The sequence below is a fragment of the Heloderma suspectum genome, chromosome 3 (genome assembly GCF_057233095.1).
Source record: "Heloderma suspectum isolate Gila_16-S chromosome 3, 16-S_ref, whole genome shotgun sequence".
NCBI lineage: Eukaryota > Metazoa > Chordata > Lepidosauria > Squamata > Helodermatidae > Heloderma > Heloderma suspectum.
In genome coordinates, this window is record NC_139460.1 from 21206717 (window position 1) to 21225567 (window position 18851).

At 44.6% G+C, this 18851-nt stretch overlaps 1 protein-coding gene across 1 annotated transcript; it reads right to left on the reverse strand.

The window, feature by feature from the left end:
* Positions 1-2237: 2237 nt before the first annotated feature.
* LOC146349413 (transmembrane 4 L6 family member 1-like) lies at positions 2238-17812 on the reverse strand. Its single transcript, XM_084845410.1, has 4 exons — positions 17639-17812; positions 10306-10371; positions 4616-4770; positions 2238-2556 (listed from the first exon to the last, which is right to left on the reverse strand). Exons 1-4 carry the CDS (start codon positions 17810-17812, stop codon positions 2238-2240), a joined length of 714 nt encoding a protein of 237 aa, XP_084701536.1.
* Positions 17813-18851: the final 1039 nt, after the last annotated feature.

Here is an 18851-nt window from a genome sequence, read left to right on the forward strand (position 1 = left end):
GTAAGGTGGTCTGGTACTCCCATCACTTTAAGAATTTGCCACAGTTTGTTGTGATCCACACAATCAAAGGCTTTAGCGTAGTCAATGAAGCAGAAATAGATGTTTTTCTGGAATTCTCTTGCTTTCTCCATGATGCAGCGAATGTTGGCGATTTGATCTCTAGTTCCTCTGCCTCTTCGAAACCCAGCTTGTACTTCCGGTAGTTCTCGGTTTGCATACTGCTGAAGCCTAGCTTGTAGGATTTTGAGCATCACCTTGCTGGCATGTGAAATGAGCGCAATTGTACGGTAGTTTGAACACTCTTTGGCATTGCCCTTCTTTGGAATTGGAATGTAAACTGACCTTTTCCAGTCTTGCGGCCATTGTTGAGTGTTCCAAATTTGTTGGCATATTGAATGCAGCACTTTAACAGCATAATCTTTTAGGATTTTAAATAGCTCAGCTGGAATAGTGTCATCTCCGCTAGCTTTGTTGTTAGTAATGCTTCCTAAGGCCCACTTGACTTCACTCTCGAGGATGTCCGGCTCAAGTTCAGTGACCGCACTATCATGGCTATCAGGGACATTCAGATCTTTCCTGTATAGTTCTTCTGTGTATTCTTTCCACCTCTTCTTAATCTCATCTGCTTCTGTTAGGTCCCTGCCTTCTTTGTCCTTTATCATGCCTGTCTTTGCACAAAACGTTCCCTTGAGATCTCCAGTTTTCTTGAAGAGATCTCTAGTCTTTCCCATTCTGTTGTTTTCCTCGATTTCTTTGCATTGTTCATTTAAGAAGGCCTTCTTGTCTCTCCTTGCTATTCTCTGGAAATCTGCATTCAGTTGGATATATCTTCCCCTTTCTCCCTTGCTTTTTGCTTCCCTTCTTTCCTCAGCTACTTGTAAAGCCTCATCAGACAGCCACTTTGCTTTCTTGCATTTCTTTTTCTTTGGGATGGATTGAGTTGCTGCCTCCTGAACAATGTTACGGACCTCCGTCCATAGTTCCTCAGGCACTCTGTCTATCAGGTCTAATCCCTGAAATCTATTCCTCACCTCCACTGTATATTCATAAAGGATATGATTTAGGTCGTACCTGAATGGTTTAGTGGTTTTCCCTACGTTCTTCAATTTAAGCTGAAATTTTGCAAGAAGCAGCTCATGATCTGAGCCACAGTCAGCTCCAGGCCTTGTTTTTACTGACGGTATGGAGCTTCTCCATCTTTGGCTGCAAAGGACATAATCAATCTGATTTCGATATTGACCATCTGGTGATGTCCATGTGTAGAGTCGTCTCTTGTGCTGTTGGAAAAGAGTGTTTGCTATGATCAGTGTGTTCTCTTGGCAAAACTCGATTAGCTTTTGTCCTGCTTCATTTTGTACACCAAGGCCATGCCTGCCTGTTATCCCGGTGATTTCTTGACTTCCTACTTTAGCATTCCAATCCCCTATGATGAAGAGGACATCTTTTTTTGGTGTTAGTTCTAGAAGGTGTTGTAGGTCTTCATAGAATCGATCAACCTCAGCTTCTTCGGCATCAGTGGTTAGGGCATAGACTTGAATTATTGTGATGTTGAATGGTTTGCCTTGGATTCGTACTGAGATCATTCTATCGTTTTTGAGATTGTACCCCAGTACTGCTTTTCCCACCCTTTTGTTGACTATGAGTGCTACTCCATTTCTTCTAAGGGATTCTTGCCCACAATAGTAGATATGATGGTCACCTGAATTAAATTCGCCCATGCCTGCCCATTTTAGTTCGCTGATTCCCAAGATGTCGATGTTCAATCTTGCCATCTCATGTTTGACCACCTCCAGCTTACCTTGATTCATTGATCTGACATTCCAGGTTCCTAAACAATATTGTTCTGTACAGCATCGGATTTTCTTTTCACCACCAGACACATCCACAGCTGAGTGTCCTTTTGGCTTTGGCCCAGCCGCTTCATTCTTTCTGGCGCTACTTGGAAATACCCTCTGCTCTTCCCCAGTAGTATATTGGACACCTTCCGACCTGAGGGGCTCATTTTCCGGCGTCATATCTTTTAGCCTTGTGATACGTTCCATGGGGTTTTCTTGGCAAGAATACTGGAGTGGGTTGCCATTTCCTTCTCCAGTGGACCACATTTTGTCAGAACTCTCTGCCATGACCTGTCCGTCTTGGGTGGCCCTGCATGGCATAGCTTATGGCTTCACTGAGTTACGCAAGCCCCTTCACCACAACAAGGCAGTGATCCATAAAGGGGCTATGGGGAGTAGCCATCAGTAAACCCCAACCACACCTATTGAAGGGCTGTGTGTAGTAGCAGCCACTGCATCCTGTAGCAATGAATTCCACAGGATGATGATGCTTTGTGACATGAAATACCTCTTTTGATGATTAGCACTCACCTTTCCTTTTCTCAAGCACCAGCCGCATCCGATCCTGATGAGCCCGTTGACAACTTGAATGAGGCACAGGATCATTTCCGCTGTGCCAATGACCTGCAGGAGTGAAAACAGCACAATGTTCCACAGGACAATGTTTGGGGGGGGGGGGTTGCAGATGCTCCAGGTTGTCTCGTTAAACACATAGTTGTCTCTACAAAGGGAGGGGTTAGAAATGGGTTTTATTGGAAATCTTCAATTTAAAAATACTTCATTCATTAGAGTTCAAGCATTGTCACCGGCTTGGACAGCTCCAAGTGGCTGGAAAGGCAGAACAGAGGCTAGGTAGTGTGTTTTGGAAACTTGAAGATTGTTCGATAGACCTGTCATTGCCTGTTGTTATTTCTCCTTTTCTCATTTTTCCTGAACTTTGAGAATTTTTTAAAAAGTTTGCATGAACATTTCTATGCATTTTTGTGTGCATTTCCTAAAACATGCATTTTTGTATGCAATTTTGCCTTTTACACACATTTTTGCAAGCATTTTTCTAATATACTGCATTTTAAAGTGTTATTGTCATCAACATATGCAATTTTTTGTGCACTTTCCCTGAATATAGGCATTTTTGTACATGTCTGATCGGAGAGCTCCGTTGCAAAAAATTTGGAGAAGTACACGTTTCTAGAGAACACTAAGTTTCAGTTCCCACGTTGGTTTGAAACTGTTAATTTAGGCAAGTTTAATTTCTCTCCCATCCCTACCTGCAGATATACAAATTCTGGAAAAGCGATCTGGCTCCCATTTGCCCCGACAGTATTCAGAGCATTTCGACTTTTCTAGTCAAACTCTCAAAAACCCTCTATAGCACCAGCCTCCTCCTGTTCCCCTTTCCTGCCTCCCAGAGACTCAACAAAGCATCACTTCCCATAGGGGCTGGGATTACATGTCCCTCCAGAGCCTTCTTCTTGCTGGAAATGATGCATCAGGTGTCCATTTCCCACTGCCAATTCTAGACCTTGTAGCCCCAGTCCCCAGCTGGAACGCATGTGCTTCACAGGAACATATCTCTGGGAGTGCCTGTCGCCACCTCCACCTTCCACTTTCCCAAGGTAAGATCGATGCACACATGCGCACATGTATACATAACTTGCCAGCTTTTGAAAATCTGAATATATATATTGATTCCCCATCCCCAATCTAGAATCTCCCAGTCTAACATGTAGGACTAGCAGAATTCCTACCCCCATATGATGAAATGTTGATATTATATGTATGGCTTTAGTGTTTAATCACTTAGGGGGCAATCCTATGCATGTTTAGACAGAAAGAAGTTCTAGAACTCCCAGCATTCCCCAGCCAGCATGGCTGGCTGGGGAATGCTGGGAATTGTAGGACTTTTTTCTGCCTAATCATGCAAAGCATTGTGCCCTTATTCACTTACATTGATTGACTAAGAAGTTGCCCGCATTAACTGAGCAGTAGGGTGTGTGTGTGTGTGTGTGTGTGTGTGTACTCATACAAGTACTTATATAAAAACTGTAGATAGAAAGCACCACTTTAAGTTTCTTCCAGATGACGTGTTTATTGCCTTCCTCATTCATGGAATTTTACAGTGGGTCCAGGCGTCGTTGTCTTCGACTTGTAACCCTCCAGTGTTTTCCCACCACTTCTTCCATCTTTTTTCTTATTGCAAAAAATCAATTAAGGAAGAAAAGATGGAACAGCTACACAATGCCTTCTGATTGAGCCCTCCATCTGGAAGCACCCTTAGAAGAGGCATTCCACCCTAAGTGAGAGGTTAGGCCTTATCATTAGGGGGAAATGCTCATGGCTGGCCCTGCCATTAGGCAGAGTGAGGCAATTGCATCAGGTGGCTGATGCTCAGAGGTGGCAGCAAGGTGTTGAAGGAGAGAGTTGCGTGCCAAACAGCCTGCCCTGTGCCTCCTAAGCCAGCCTGCGGCTAGCTTGGGATGTTGGGAGAGGGTGCTATCCCATCACCACATGGAATGGAGGGGGCACCATCAGACAGCAAAATGTCTTGGGCTGGCCCTGAAATGGCTCTTCTAAGTTGATAAAGGGGGTGGGGGGGAATTCCTCTTCTACAACACAGATGTGCATAATCTAAAAACAAAGCACTATTGTTTTACTCATATGCAAGTGTATTTTCATTTAACCAATTAATTCATTAATGATCCACTAAAACATGATTAATTTACACAAATGTCTGTAATTGGGTGACCTCCCTAATGATACGGCTCAGAGGCTATCCGTACCTCTTGAGGGAGTATATATCTACAGCTGCACAAGGAGAAATATGTTTGTATATCCTCCAAGTTAGATGGAAGGTACCCAAGGGCACATGAAAATAGATAAAGGTTGGTTCAAGACACCATGAACACAAAGGGAGATATGTGCTATGGTTTAGATACTGCAGAAGAATGTCAACAAGTAGATGAGGTTGAAAAAACATTTCAATTTGCAACACTCTGTAGGAAGGGGGAGATTTTCACTCTTGGTGTTTGGAAGAATCAGGAGACCAAATTGGTTCCTGCAGTTCTAAAGAAGTATTTGTGGAGTCTGGCAGCTAACCAGTACATTGTAGTCGTCATTGCAGATTATTTCAGTTTTCCCGGAATTACTGCAGATGTATGCCTAATTGCCTAATGCCTAAATACCATTTTCACACTTTAGCCTATGGGGGAAATGTGCATTTTTGGCTGAGTTTTTTTTTTAATTTTGCATATTTTTCTACCACAAAATGTGTGCAAAATTCAGGAAAGTTAGAAAAATGGTCCACAAGTCTGTGAAATCCACCCAACAGGGATAAAGCCAGTCCGCTGTGGAATCCATTTGGTTCTGTTGCAGATTTCTCCGACATCCCTAGCTGCCACCAGGTGAAATGGTGGCCCAGCTAGGGCTTGATGGGTGAGAATTTTGTTTCAGTTTGGTTGTGATAATAATTTACCATAAATCGCAAAGTTCTTCATATTTGGGACAAAAAGAACTTGAGACTCAAATATTCAAATATGAGATAAACTGAAATGGACAGATTAATCTATCCCATTGCCTATTTTTCCCTCTATAGGGAAAACATGGCTGTTTCTGAAGGCCTTTGTGAAAAATGCATGCTTATTGCTATTTATCCTGCTGGTATAACATTATCATCGTCATCATCATCATTATATTAAATTATGCTTGTATCTTTAGTTGTAACTTTCTGTTCTTATTCTAGTTTTTATTCTTATCAGCCACCTTGGATACTTGTGGATAGAGAGAGAAGAAAATGAATGAATGAAGTTACTTTCCCCCCCTCGCTTTGTAAAGTTGTACTAGGTTTTCAACATATCTCTAAAAACTGAATGCAGGGGAAAGTGAAACAGACAGATTCTCCTATCTCTAGCCCCACTCCTCCTTCTCAGCATTTGTGATTCCCCAGTAATCCCATTCTGCTCCTTCCCTGCTCAGTCCATCTACCACTTTGCTCCCCAGCCTCTTGGTAAAACCAACAACATGCAAAAGAAAAATCTACAGCTGGAATGGTGTAGAGGTGCCCACTTTTGTAATTTGCATCACAACTCTGGTAGTAGAATGGGGGGGGGGGATTGCACAGAAGCCAGGAAATCAGCAAATGATTAGTGGTCCAAGAAAAGGGGTGTGGTCTTCCATAAAACCACAGAGGGCCAAATTGGGACTCCAAGTGGGCCAGGAGCCCCAATTCTGCCATAGGTCATAACAAAGCAGGAAACTTAACTAACTATATTACAGTATTTTTAATTTATATTTTTAAATGGCATTGAGTATTTTAAATAGACTCTATGGACCACCTCATACATCACAACCAAACTATGAGTTGTATCCAATGTTAGTCCTACTTAGAGTAGACCCTTTAAAATGAATGGGACTTCAGTTAGGCTAACGTTGGATACGACCCTATGGTTTGGCTGTTGAAGGTGGATGGGCCTGTGTGCTCTATCCTCCCTCTCCCTAGCTTGGAAAACAGGAGGGAAAGGGGAGACGTGATAGAGGGGTACAACATTATGCTTGGTGTGGAGAATGCAGATAGGGAGACATTTTTCTCCCTCTCTCAAAATACTAGAACCCAGGGTCATCCTATGAAGCTGATTGGTGGGAGATTCAAGACAGAGAAAAGGAAGTACTTCTTCACACAGCACATAGTTAAACTATGGAATTTGCTACTACAGGAAGTAGTGATGGCCACCAGTTTGGATAGCTTTAAAAGGGGGTTAGACAAATTCCTGGAGGAGAATGCTATCAATGGCTACTAGTCTTGATGGCTATGTGCTACCTCCAGTATCAGAGGCAGTGAGCCTGTGTACACCAGTTGCTGTGGAACATGGGTAGGAGGGTGCTGCTGCACTCATGCCCTGCTTGTGGGTTCTTGGTCGACAGCTGGTTGGCCACTGTGTGAACAGAATGCTGGACTAGATGGACCCTTGGTCTGATCTAGCATGGCTGTTCTTAGGTTCTCTCCCCCACTCCCTTCTCCTCTGACGCACTCCCAATTTCCTCCCTTGCATCCTTGCTCTGTTGTAACAGCTGGAGAAAGCAAACTGTGGTTACCACAAACCATAGTTTGCCTCCAAATCAGAAATGAAAACTGAAAACCTACTGCAAACTTGGTCCTGTAGACTCCCCACCACCACATAGGCCACATTCCTGCCACTGCTGCAGCTTTATCACTGAACATGGCGGCAGCAGCAGCACGTGCGCGCGCACACATGCACACACACACACACACGACGGTTTGCCTCCCAAATTCAGCAAATGCCAGTGGTGCCGGGGAGAGGGGGGCAGGGAGCACCCATGGGCCATATGTGGCCCACTCCTAATATACTGTATAGTTAAGCCTTCAAGGTCTGCCCTGTCCCCCACCCCCTGAATCAAATTACATCAGGATTATTGTGGTGTGTGTGTATGTGTAAGTGCACAGATGTCATTGCATAAATCTCATACATCCTAAGGGGAAATATTTTAAAATCCAAGCCTGCAATTTTGGAAGGGGAACATGCAAATGCACAGGAAAGACATGAAGACTTTTAATGGGGTAGCGAAAGAGAAAATAAAATGGAGATGTAGCAAGCGATGCCATTTTGACATGCACTCAGGCACAGATAAGCACAATTGATTTGAATGGTGCTATCGCCTGACAATAGGAAGGGAACGGAATCTGGATTTTCATAAAACAATAACAATTTGCATCATGATTGGGGGGGGGGTGCAAAAGCGGGAGAGCATCCAAAATAGACCTCAAAATGGAGAGCAACGTCTCAGGATGCTGAAACAAGAGATTATATTTACTAAAAGCCCACCTGCAAAAACGTCTTGAAAACGTCTCTAATAGTATAAATTACAGCCTTCTGAACACTTTTTCCAAGTCACCAGTGAACTATAATAGGATACATTTCTTATAGGAATTTCTGCAGACATTTTTATAAGTACGTATGCACAGGCCCATCTGCAGTATTTAATGATTTATATGTTTTAATGCTAAAATGTATGCACAGGCCTATTTGCAACGTGCAATGATATATAATGCCAAAAAAAGAATCATGTTGTAGTAATGTGTTGTCCTATATTACTTTTACAGCCCTTGAAGAAAAGGGCTTTTTACAAATAAAATCTGTGTTCCAGCATCCTGAGATGTCTCTCTCCATTTTTGAGCCATGATTGTGCACGATTTCTACAGTAGTCAGGGCCAACAGGAGCAGAGCTGGCATCCTCAGATAGTTGCTATGGCCCAAGAATCCCAGCAGGATCCACCAGTGCCAAAACTTGGCCTATATGCCCACCTGGTTTCCCATCTGCTGAATTTCCTGGATGCGACCTTATCAAGACCTGCCCCCATTTCTGAGGCCAACACTGACCTCATACAGAAGATGTCTCCTATCTGACGCCCTCCAGATGAGTTGGAGTGCAACGTCCAGCATTCCCAGCCAATATCTGGAGGGCACCAACTTGGGGAAGGCTGTAAAACAGACTACCAGCTTACCAAGTGGTAAGGAATTCCACCACAGATTTGCTCAGTCATCTGTATTAATGAAAGTGAGGCGGGATTTTTGTTTGTGCTAATGTGCACATTCTAAAGTGTGGCAAAGTGCGAAGGCCTTAGCAGATGGTAAGGTTTTCCCCATATCAACCACATGGTACACTGTATTCACCCATCATTCAAGGCGCTGGTTTTAACCTATAAACCTTTACACGGCTCGGAACCACAATACCTTATGGAGCACCTCTCCCAGCATGAACCTATCCGTACTCTATGCTCATTGTTGAAGGCCCTCCTCCAGGTACGTAGGGATGGCAGAGAAATCTGCTGCAGATTCAAATCAGGCTGGATTCTCAAGAATCTGACCTGTGATGTCCACAGTGCACCGTCCCCACTCGCCTCCGGGCCCATCGGATTTCCCGCAGGGCAGCTCTCCTCCATTCTAAAAGGTGCTGGGGCGAGAGCATTGGGGTGCCGCCGAGGCCCTTCCTCCCCATGCTGGCTGTCAAGGGCTTCCCTAACAGCCAGCATGGGGAAGAAGGGTCCTGGTGTGGTAAGGGTCCTGGTGTGGTCAGCCCCCATGGAGGAGAGCCACCCCACGAAATCCGACAATGGCAGCAATGTTCCAGAGAAATCTGCGGGGCCCCAAGCAGCCCGGATTTCCCCGCTGTGGACCCCCCGGACCAGAAGTAGCGTGGTTTGTCCACCCCTACAGGTACCTCCTCTGAGGGTGGCAACAAGGGGGGGCCTTCTCAGTGGCAGCCCCCCCAATTATTGAATGTACTCCCCAGCGAGGCCTGCCTGGTGTCAACATTGTTTTCGGCACGAGGTTAAGACCTTCCTCTACTCCCTCTAGGCATTTGGCAGCATATGATAGATTTTTAATCTGGTCACGGATATTGTCTGGATATACGTGTGTGTAGGTATGTCTGAGCGCCGAAGAATTGATGCTTTCGAACTGTGGTGCTGGAGAAGACTCTTACGAGTCCCCTGGACTGCAAGGAGGTCAGATCAGTCAGTCCTAAAGGAAATCAACCCTGACTGCTCATTGGAAGGACAGATACTGAAGCTGAAGCTCAAATATTTTGGCCACCTAATGCGAAGAGAAAACTCTCTGGAAAAGACCCTGATGCTGGGAAAGACTGAAGGCAAAAGGAGAAGGGGACGGCAGAGGATGAGATGGCTAGATAGCATCACCGATGCAATGAATATGAACTTGAGCATGCTCCGGGAGAGAGCGCAGGACAGGAAGGCCTGGCGTGCTGTGGTCCATGGGGTCACGAAGAGTCGGACACGACTGAACAACAACAACAAGGTATGTCTGCTGTCTGTTTATATGTTTGTAGCTAAACTGCTTTTATATTATGCACAATATTGTATTTTTTAAGGTTTTTAATCGTCGTAAACCGCCCAGAGAGCTTTGGCTTTGGGTGGTATAGATATGTAATACATGAAATGAAATGAATCGTTGTTAGACCTACTCAGGCATTCTACATCTCAGAAGAGTGAACACGTGAGGAGCGTGAACGCTCTAGCCTTGCTCCCCTCCATCATTGTTTTTGTTGCCCCCGACTCATGGGGGGCGAATTTCTGAGGAGGAGAGTGTCCTGCATCTGTGGGGGCTCTCCACACAGTCCAGTTCAAAATCTCATGGAGAGCCTCCATGAATGCAGCAGGCTCTCCTCTTCCATGACTGAAGGAGGCTCTCCTCTTCAGAAAGCTGAGGGCAACAAAAGCTACAATGGAGGGGGGCAAGGCTAGCACAAACACCCTCTCATGTGTTTAGTATTCCCAAATGTAGAACACCTGAACAAGGCCACTCTGAGACAAGGAAATGGAGGGGGCAGGGAGAGATCTTTCCTGATGTTCCTATCCAGTTTGTGGTGGGATGTGCTTCTTACATCTAGCCTGTTATCACCTGTTCATCTCCCATTTAAGATTTCATTCACTGCTTACCCCAAATTTATTGGCACAGCATCCTGCTCCACCTACACCCAGCATCATAAATGCTGGCAAGAAAACCTGGGGGGAAAGACACATTGAATAATTATTGAAAAAGTAGTCATTACACGGGCTTGCAAAATGCGCAAGGGGGTGGATTCTTCACAAGACCAAAAGAAGCTTAATGCTGAGGGAACCTAAGCTGTGTTAAGCAGGGTTGGCCAAAGATATTTTGCTGTCTGAGGCAAAGAACAAGATGGCGCCCCCTTTCTATGTACAAAAGCCTACTGGACTGGCAGGTGAATCTTTCTTCAACATGAGCAGGCAGCAGGCTAGCTTAGGGAGCACAGGGGAGGCTGCAAGGCACACAGCTCTCTCTTCTACCGCCTTGCTGCCATCCCCCAGCATCTGCCCCCTAAGGCAACTGCCACAGTCTGCCTAATGGTAGGGCCAGCCCTTGTGTTCAGGCACAAAGGGGATGGGACGTCAGAGTACAAGACAGAGGTAATATTATAACTAAGAGTGTTGGAAGTGGTCTGCTAGCAACTCATTTTTCTTTCCAGGTATGGTGGTGGTGTTGGCTCTGGAAAAAAACAGCCCTGCAGGATTTCAGAGTGGTTCAGCTTGAATGAGAAAAAGGTCAGCACTGGAAGGCACCTATTGGCTGGTGCCTGTAACATCATCAATATACCTCCTGGCTCTAATTCCCAGAGCAGTTTTGTTACTATTTTTAAACATATTCTTTTTGGGGAGAGGGGATTAGCTGAAAGTAGAATGCATAAATCAGGGATGTAGAACCTCAGGCCCATGACCAAATCTGGCCTATGTGGCATCCGAATCTGGTCCTCCAAGTTCCCCAGATAGCCACAATCCTTCCCCTGGCCCAACTCCACTTTCCCTCAAGGAAAGTAGGCTACATGAGAGATACAGATAGAAATGCTTTCACTTTTGGCAGAAGTCACTATAAGCAATTAGTCTGCGTAATCTCCTGAGAGGCCAGGACAATTCTGTACCAGGTATCAAGGACATATGAGTGTACCAGTTACCAAGGACAATTGTTCAGTTAAGTTGTTTATGCTCCTCTTACAAGTCAAATAAGGTTGCTCTCTGTGTTTTTGTAAGATATAATAAATAATTGTTGAGTTTGGAGGTATCTGGTGTGTGTTGTTGTTTCCCATATACAAAAAATTGTGGCAAGGAAGATGGGATTGTCTGATGCTGGAAAACCAATATGAGACTATACCACCATTTTTTGTATTTTCTTCTGAGGTTCTCATCTGATGGTTTGGGACTGTCCTCACACACTATTGGATGGTATGGATGTTCTCATTGCCTTTTGTTCTATGACAATGACCTCTACTGAAAGACACCGTGCCCAAATTGATACAGAAGCATTGGCTCTTATTGCTGGAGTAATTTCATAACTATGTGTGTGGACATACCTTTGAAATCCAAACTGTCCATAAGCCACTTCTTGGAAAATTTTCACCAAAGACAAGCCAACACCCCCCCACCATTTTGTCTTCCTGCATGCAATGCTGGCGCATGATGTTAAATGCATACGATTACAAGTTCACATACAAGCCAGGAATATGGATTGCAAATGCTGACACATTAAGCTGGAGTATTCTACTCTGCCTGCAGAAGTCCTTATGTTGGAATCAATGCCTGAACCCCCACATCAACCTGGCAATCAGTTCAGTCTGAAAATCAAAGATCCTATCCTGGCATATGTTCTCAATTGGGCATGGAAGGGTTGGCCAACTGAGAACCTGGGCGAAGAATTCATCACATCAGCATGAACTGTCAGTCTGCAAAGTTTGCCTCTTATGGGGAAATTGGGTCATGATTCCTGAACCAGGATGGCAGATTATTCTGAGAACTCTACATGCTGTATACCTGGGTACTGTGCAGATGAAAGCACTGGCCAGAAGTTATTTGGCCTAGAATGGACACAGACATAGAAAGAGTCCTGAGAGAATGCAGCATGTGCCAGTCCATTCACCATAACCCATCTAAGGCCCCTATATTCCCCTGGGAAGTGACCAAGAAACTTTGGTCTCACATTGACTTTGCTAGACCTTTTCAGGGTAAAACCTTTTCAACTGTTGTGGATTCCTTCTCAAAATGTCTTGAAGTAGCCTAACATCAGCAGATGTGATAGCAGTCCTCTATTAACTGTTCGCAACTACCAGACACAGTAGTTTCAGACAGTGGCAAAATTTTCCTCTCTGCAGTTTTCGAAGAATTTCCCAACAATAATCTCATCAGGACCATCATGTTGCGCCTTGCAGACCTCAAAACAGGAAAGTGGAGCAAATGGTACAGGCCACAAAAGATGCCTCAAAGGGAATTGGGCAACAAGACCTGCAAGATTCTTGGTTGCACAACATGTTACAGCATTGGCTCCAACCCAGCCAAACTGCTTATGGGATGTCACCTTAGGACATGCCTAGATCATGTTCAAGTAAGGATATCCATCTCTGGGAAATCCAGTTCTTTTTTGACTCCACTTGATTTGCATTTGCAAGCCGAACCCTGAAACTTTTTTGCACATTTCCCCCGCAGATTCTGCAATTTGCACAAATGTCTGAGCAATTTGCACAAATTACAGCTGAGTTTGTTCAAATTCAACCATAGTTTGTGGAAATTGCTCAGACATTTGCACAAACTGCAGAACATGGTGAAAAAATGTGCAAAACGCCTGGAAAATCTATGAACTGGCCCAACTCACTGGAGACCAAGTTGAGTGCTGCAGCAGGAACTGGAATCAAGTCCAGGGGCCCAATCCTAGGAAAACTCCTCAAACTCCACTGCAGAAACAGATTCGTCTGACATTCCTTTGTTCAACCTGATCTTGCCAGAGATTTGCAGTCTAAGAAAGATCAGGAGTTCTGTGCTTTGACTTCTAGGAATCTATGTACCTTTTCACCATAAGATAAAGTTTAGCTCAAAAACTATAGGTGGTCCACAGTGGGTTCCATCCACAATTGTACCCACAAGTGGGAGGTAACAGGGCTGGTTTCATAAAAGGTGCAGCCTGCACATGGACAATTCTGGAGATGTCACATGGATTAGTTGCGAGAATACAGTAATACAAACAACCCTTCATGCAAAGCTGTACAAATTATGACCCCACAGTCCTTGGTCACAGACTCTGCTGAAATGAACGACCCTATCCCCACAAATATGAGCTCTTCTTCATTATCTCCAGGTAGAGACAAAATGATGCAGGGTTACCTGCGGAAGAGCTCAAGACTTCCCCTTCCAGGGCAACTCCAGAATCAAGTCCTAGTGGAAGGCCTCAGTGGGTGTGAAGTTATCTAGCCTGGACAGATGACTACTCTGTCTAGTCTGCTTCTTTAAGAGGCAAGCCCAGAAGGCCTCAGTGTTAGTAGGCCATATGAGAGGAATGCTTTCACTTTTGGCAGAAGTCATGAGGAGCAGTTCAGACTACACAATCTCCTGAGAGGCCAGGATGATCCTGGGTCTATATGACTGTGCCCATTACAAGGTTATTCTGTGTTTCTGTAAGGGCACACAATCCTATGAAGATAGTTGGCAGCCTCCGAACTTGGAGGCTGCCAAGTATCCAATGTTGGCAGCTGGAGCACAGAGACCACCCTGCATTTCTGCAGATTTGGCCCATCTAGCAGTGGCGCTTCAGAGGGAGAGGAAAGGAGATTGGGATAGCAATAGGAACCATCGTATGGCTGATGCCCCAGTCTCCTCCCCACCCCACCCCCAGGAAAAACCCCTTTTCCTGTTCCCACACTCCATTTCTGAGTGTGGAGACATAGCCAGAACCATGCTGGCTACACGGGGGAGGGGGAGGGGTGGGGAGCATGGTTTCTGGGCACCACAGTTGCAGCCCAGTTTCCAACCTCAGAGCCCAGAAACCGAACCATCCCATGTCCCCCCAGATGTTTTTGTCCTCTTTTTTGGCGATATGTAAGCGGCTGCCCTTCTGTACTTAGTTTAAAACAGAAAGTGGTGTCAGGGTTGGGTCTGAGCCCATAGAGTCCCAAAGCAGCTTTGATTCTGAGGAGGAGATACAATCGGTGGGAGAGGAACCCTCTCAGGTTTCAGAGGTGCAGCTGGAGGGGGAGCCCCCCTGCTCACATTCCTGGGAGCGACAGTGACCCTGGCATGGAAAGGGAGGGACAGCTTGAGCTTTTAGATGCGAGGTGCAGGCGCAGGCACAAGTGAGAGGTTGCGGGAGCCGAGCTGAGGCTCTCAGCCCGGTTGGCTCAACGTCAGCAGCTGTGCCCTGAGGCCCCATGGGAAAGGGGGAGAATTTCCCCTCCTACTCCTTAAGTTCAGAGAGTTGCCGCACTTTTCTCCAAATGGAGACCAACTGATATCCTAACTCTTAGAAACCCCTGGTAGGCTGTTCGTTTGTATTTCTTCTGAGTCTCAGGCAATTAGCATCTGTAAGCCTCATTAGGTTGAATGGAAACAAAGCTTTGGAAAGCAGCCCTTTTGTCTGACTGTTGATTCTGGCTATTGGAGGGTTCAGAAGACAACAGGGGTACTCCTGACAAGTGGATACTTACAATCTCCTCCTTGCACCCATGCCAGAAAAGGTGAGGGAAAGGTGGAGTGCAGAAACCTGAGGTTTGCTGCTGCTTGTTCATGTAACACTAAACTATGGTTTAAGATTATTGTGAAATGGGCCATTGACTCTCCTCCAGGAAACCATGGATTGCAAATGAAGGCATTTCAGTCAGGTTGGAGTGAGGCAAGAAGCGGGAGTGAGGGGGACTAAACCAGTTAGTTCTCTGCATCCCTTGGAGAACAGTGAAGGTTACTACTTTTCCAGGCTGAATTTATTGTGCATGTTTGTCAAAAACACCTGACAATGAACTATGCATCTCCCACCAGTTGGCCCCACATCTTATCTGCAAAGAAACATGTAGAGAGAGGAGAAGACTCCACTTTATCTCAAACAAAGGTGGGAAAATGAAATGGAGCAGCTCACTTATGCTTCCTCTTTTAGAATGTCTGAAGTCAACTACTTCCTACCAAACTAATTCCTGCTGCCACATACAGTATGCCTCTGTATACCAGTTGCTGGGAAACATGAGCAGAAGGGCTGTTGCACTCATGTCCTGCTTATAGGCTTCCCATGGGCAGTTGGTTTGGCATTGTGTCAACAGACTGCTGGACTAGATAGGCCTTTGGTCTAAACCACCACAGCTCTTCTTATGTTCTTATATTCTAATATGCCAGGGAAGCCCTCTTAGCCAATCTGCAAGTTTGCTCTTTCTTTCTTTCTTTCTTTCTTTCTTTCTTTCTTTCTTCTTTCTTTCTTTCTTTCTTTCTTGCCTAGACTCATTCCAAGGACATATGCTTGCCACAAAAGTGAGGCTTGTTTGTTTTGTCTCTCTCTCTTTTAAAGTGCTCACGATTCTCTCTGTCTTTTGCAGATAAAATGGAACTTTGCCAGGAGGCCAGCATAATTGAGAGGAGATGTTCTCAGTGGTTCAGGCAGTAGCACACAGGAGGGTAGCCTCTGGTTCAACTCCATGATTGACCTGGGAATTGGAAGCACTTGTTATTATCGAGGATATGAGCCATTTTTCCTTTTTAAACATTTAGAATGTACAAAAACGTCATCCATCTGTTTTTAATGGCATCTTGATACCCTCCAGCAATAGCTATTTTTATACCTTCCAAAAGTACCTATTTGAGGTGTCACCATTTAAAGAGTTTTTAGTCCACTAACCACCTGTTTTTAAACATTAAACAATTCATTGTTTTAAATAAATACTATTGCCAACAATAATAACCTCCAATTTAACTTTTAATGAGGCTGTCATGGAATGTAAGATGGAGAGGCCATCTTTAATATATTTTTTTTTCACCTCCTACTACAGTAATACACCAGCACCAAAAAAGCCTCAAAGATAACACACCGGAATCAAAAGAGCCTCAAAAACTAAACAAGGATACCCTTAACTGGCAGTCCACTCTTCTGAAATTGCATCAAGACATTTTGGATGTAGTGTGTGTATGCTCACTACCAGATTATCATTTGCTGTCTATTCAAGTGATGCTTCTCCTCCCCATGAATCGAGAGGCAAGAATTTGTGCTGGGAATCTTGAGAAGTGTTAATCTTTTCAAGGCTCCCAGGAGAGATAGCAGAAAACAACCAGCACTTATAGGACACTGAACGGGTGGTGTTCAAGTGTAAATGGTACAACAGCAGTTGCAGGAATGTTCCACCGGTAAACTGCCAGTGCAAATCTGCATGCCATTTCACAGGAAATAAACACGCATTAATTGAAATAATGCACTGAGGGTCAATAACTACTCTGAGAGTGCTGTTGTTGTTATCTGGAAGATCAATGGACTCTCTCCTCCCTCGCTGTTCTTTGTGTGTGTGTGTGACGCCTTTCGACATGACGTTGGGCTGTTTCTACTTAGATCAAAAAGTTATATTCTGAATGAGACTATACCCAAAGCTTCTTTTATGTTTAATTCTTTGCTTTATGCGGTGGTAGAGTTAGGTAATTTTAGACTCTACATTTAATGGTCTTATGTTCATGACCTATAGATGACAATGTGTATTACTTTACTTACTTCAAAATGTGTTAATCCAGCCTAGCTGTGTTTGGGAACCCTCCTGACCATTCTGTGGAGTGGGGCCCCAGAATTCTGCCCCAAATCCCTACCCTGATGACATCTCTGGCCAGTGCAGGCTGATGGCTCCAATTTCGGTGGGGCCGTGAATCCATTCCAGGTTTCAGTCAGAACCAGCCAGAACTCTAAAGGGGCTATCCAAGGTGCTAAACCTATTTTGGGGATTGGGTTCAGCACCTTGCATACCTCCTTTAGAGTTCTGGTTGGTTCTGACTTAAAAATCGGAATGGATTCACAGCCCCACGGAAATTGGAACCACCAGCCTCTGGCTTTATGATTATGACTACACTGGTTACATTTTTTAATGGAATACATTTTAAAGTGCCTCGCTATTAATCAGATTGCTCTAAAAACATACATACGCTTCTGCAAAACTAAAATCAAGTCAATATGTAACTGTTAAGAAAAAAATGAAACAGCAAAATAAACAAACTTGGGTGCATCTATGTCGCATACTTTAACTGAATTAATGGTGATTCCTTCTCCCAGAGAATGCTGGGAACTGTAGTTCTGTGAGTAGGACAACGGATATTTGTAACAGAATTCTCAGCAAACTATGACAGAGGAATGAAGGGAGCCATGACAAACTAGTATAAAACTGATACAGATGTGTTGTGTAGATCTGTCATTTGATAGGTATTTTTAGGTAACTTTTTACAAATTGCTGAAACATGCATTGCAGCAATGAATACTTTTTCTTACTAATATTCCAGCTCCCAGAATGCCATGGAAAAACCAGACCAGTTCGGTAATCTTGTGGGGCTCCAACACTTCTCCGTTGGGGAAATAGGGGAGGAGACTGGAAATAACAGCACAGATAGCGAGCGGAAATAGAGCAATCCCAATGCATCTGGAACACTTTCTGGTACACATCATGTCTCTCTCTCTCTCTCTCTCTCTCTCTCTTTTTCTCCTTGGAAAGGAAATGGGAAATAAAAAGAAAACCCTGAGAAAATGTGTGGCATAAAGAAAAGATGGGGCTTCTTGATCAATGTCATTTGATTGAGAGCCAGTGTGGTGTAGCGGCGAGACTGTTGGACTGGGAGCCGGGAAATCCGAGTTCTAGTCCCCACTCGGCCATGGAAGCTCACTGGGTGACTTTGGGCCAGTCACAGACTCTCAGCCCAACCTACCTCACAGAGTTGTTGTTACAAGGATAAAATGGAGAGGTGGAGGATTATGTACACCACCTTGGGTTCCTTACGGAGGAAAAAAAGGTGGGATATAAATGTAATAAATAAATAAACAAACAAACAGATTTGATTGTGAGAGAGAGCTATCGCCAGTACTGAAGCAAGAGTAGAGTGACCCAGTGGGGGCTGGGGGCTGCGATGTCAGTGGGGTAGTGGGTCTGCTCTGGCTTTCTTTCAGTCAGAACCACTCAGAGCTCTAAAGGACTATCCAAGGTGCAAAGTTCTGACTGGTTCTGACTGAAACCCAGAGTGGATTTACCACCCCACTGACATCACAACCACCAGCCTCCACTGGAGTGGCAATGTGTCCTGCTTCACAGTCCTCTATTAGAAAGGCTATCAAAGAACAGTCCTTTATTTAAAGGTATTTGAAAGACTGTCTGGTCCAAGTCCAGTTTAGACATAAAAGACCATAAGAGAGCCAGGGGCTTGAAATTTCCCATCAAGAGGTAGTATCTGGGTGGCAGATTGAGCAGGCACACAGGGCCCCTGGTCATTTTCTTCCTCACTATGGAAGTTTATTTAAATTATATTTAAACTATACTAATTATTTCTAGATTTGCATCTATGCAGTCGATGTCCTCTTTTGCCCACTCCTTGGGTCATGTACTTCCTCTTTTTTGGTAGTATGTAAGTGGCCACCCTAAGCAGGGGGCTTTCTGATAACAGGGCCATAGGAACCAGAGTCCAGCCATTGCTCTATCTTGCTCAGTATGCTGACT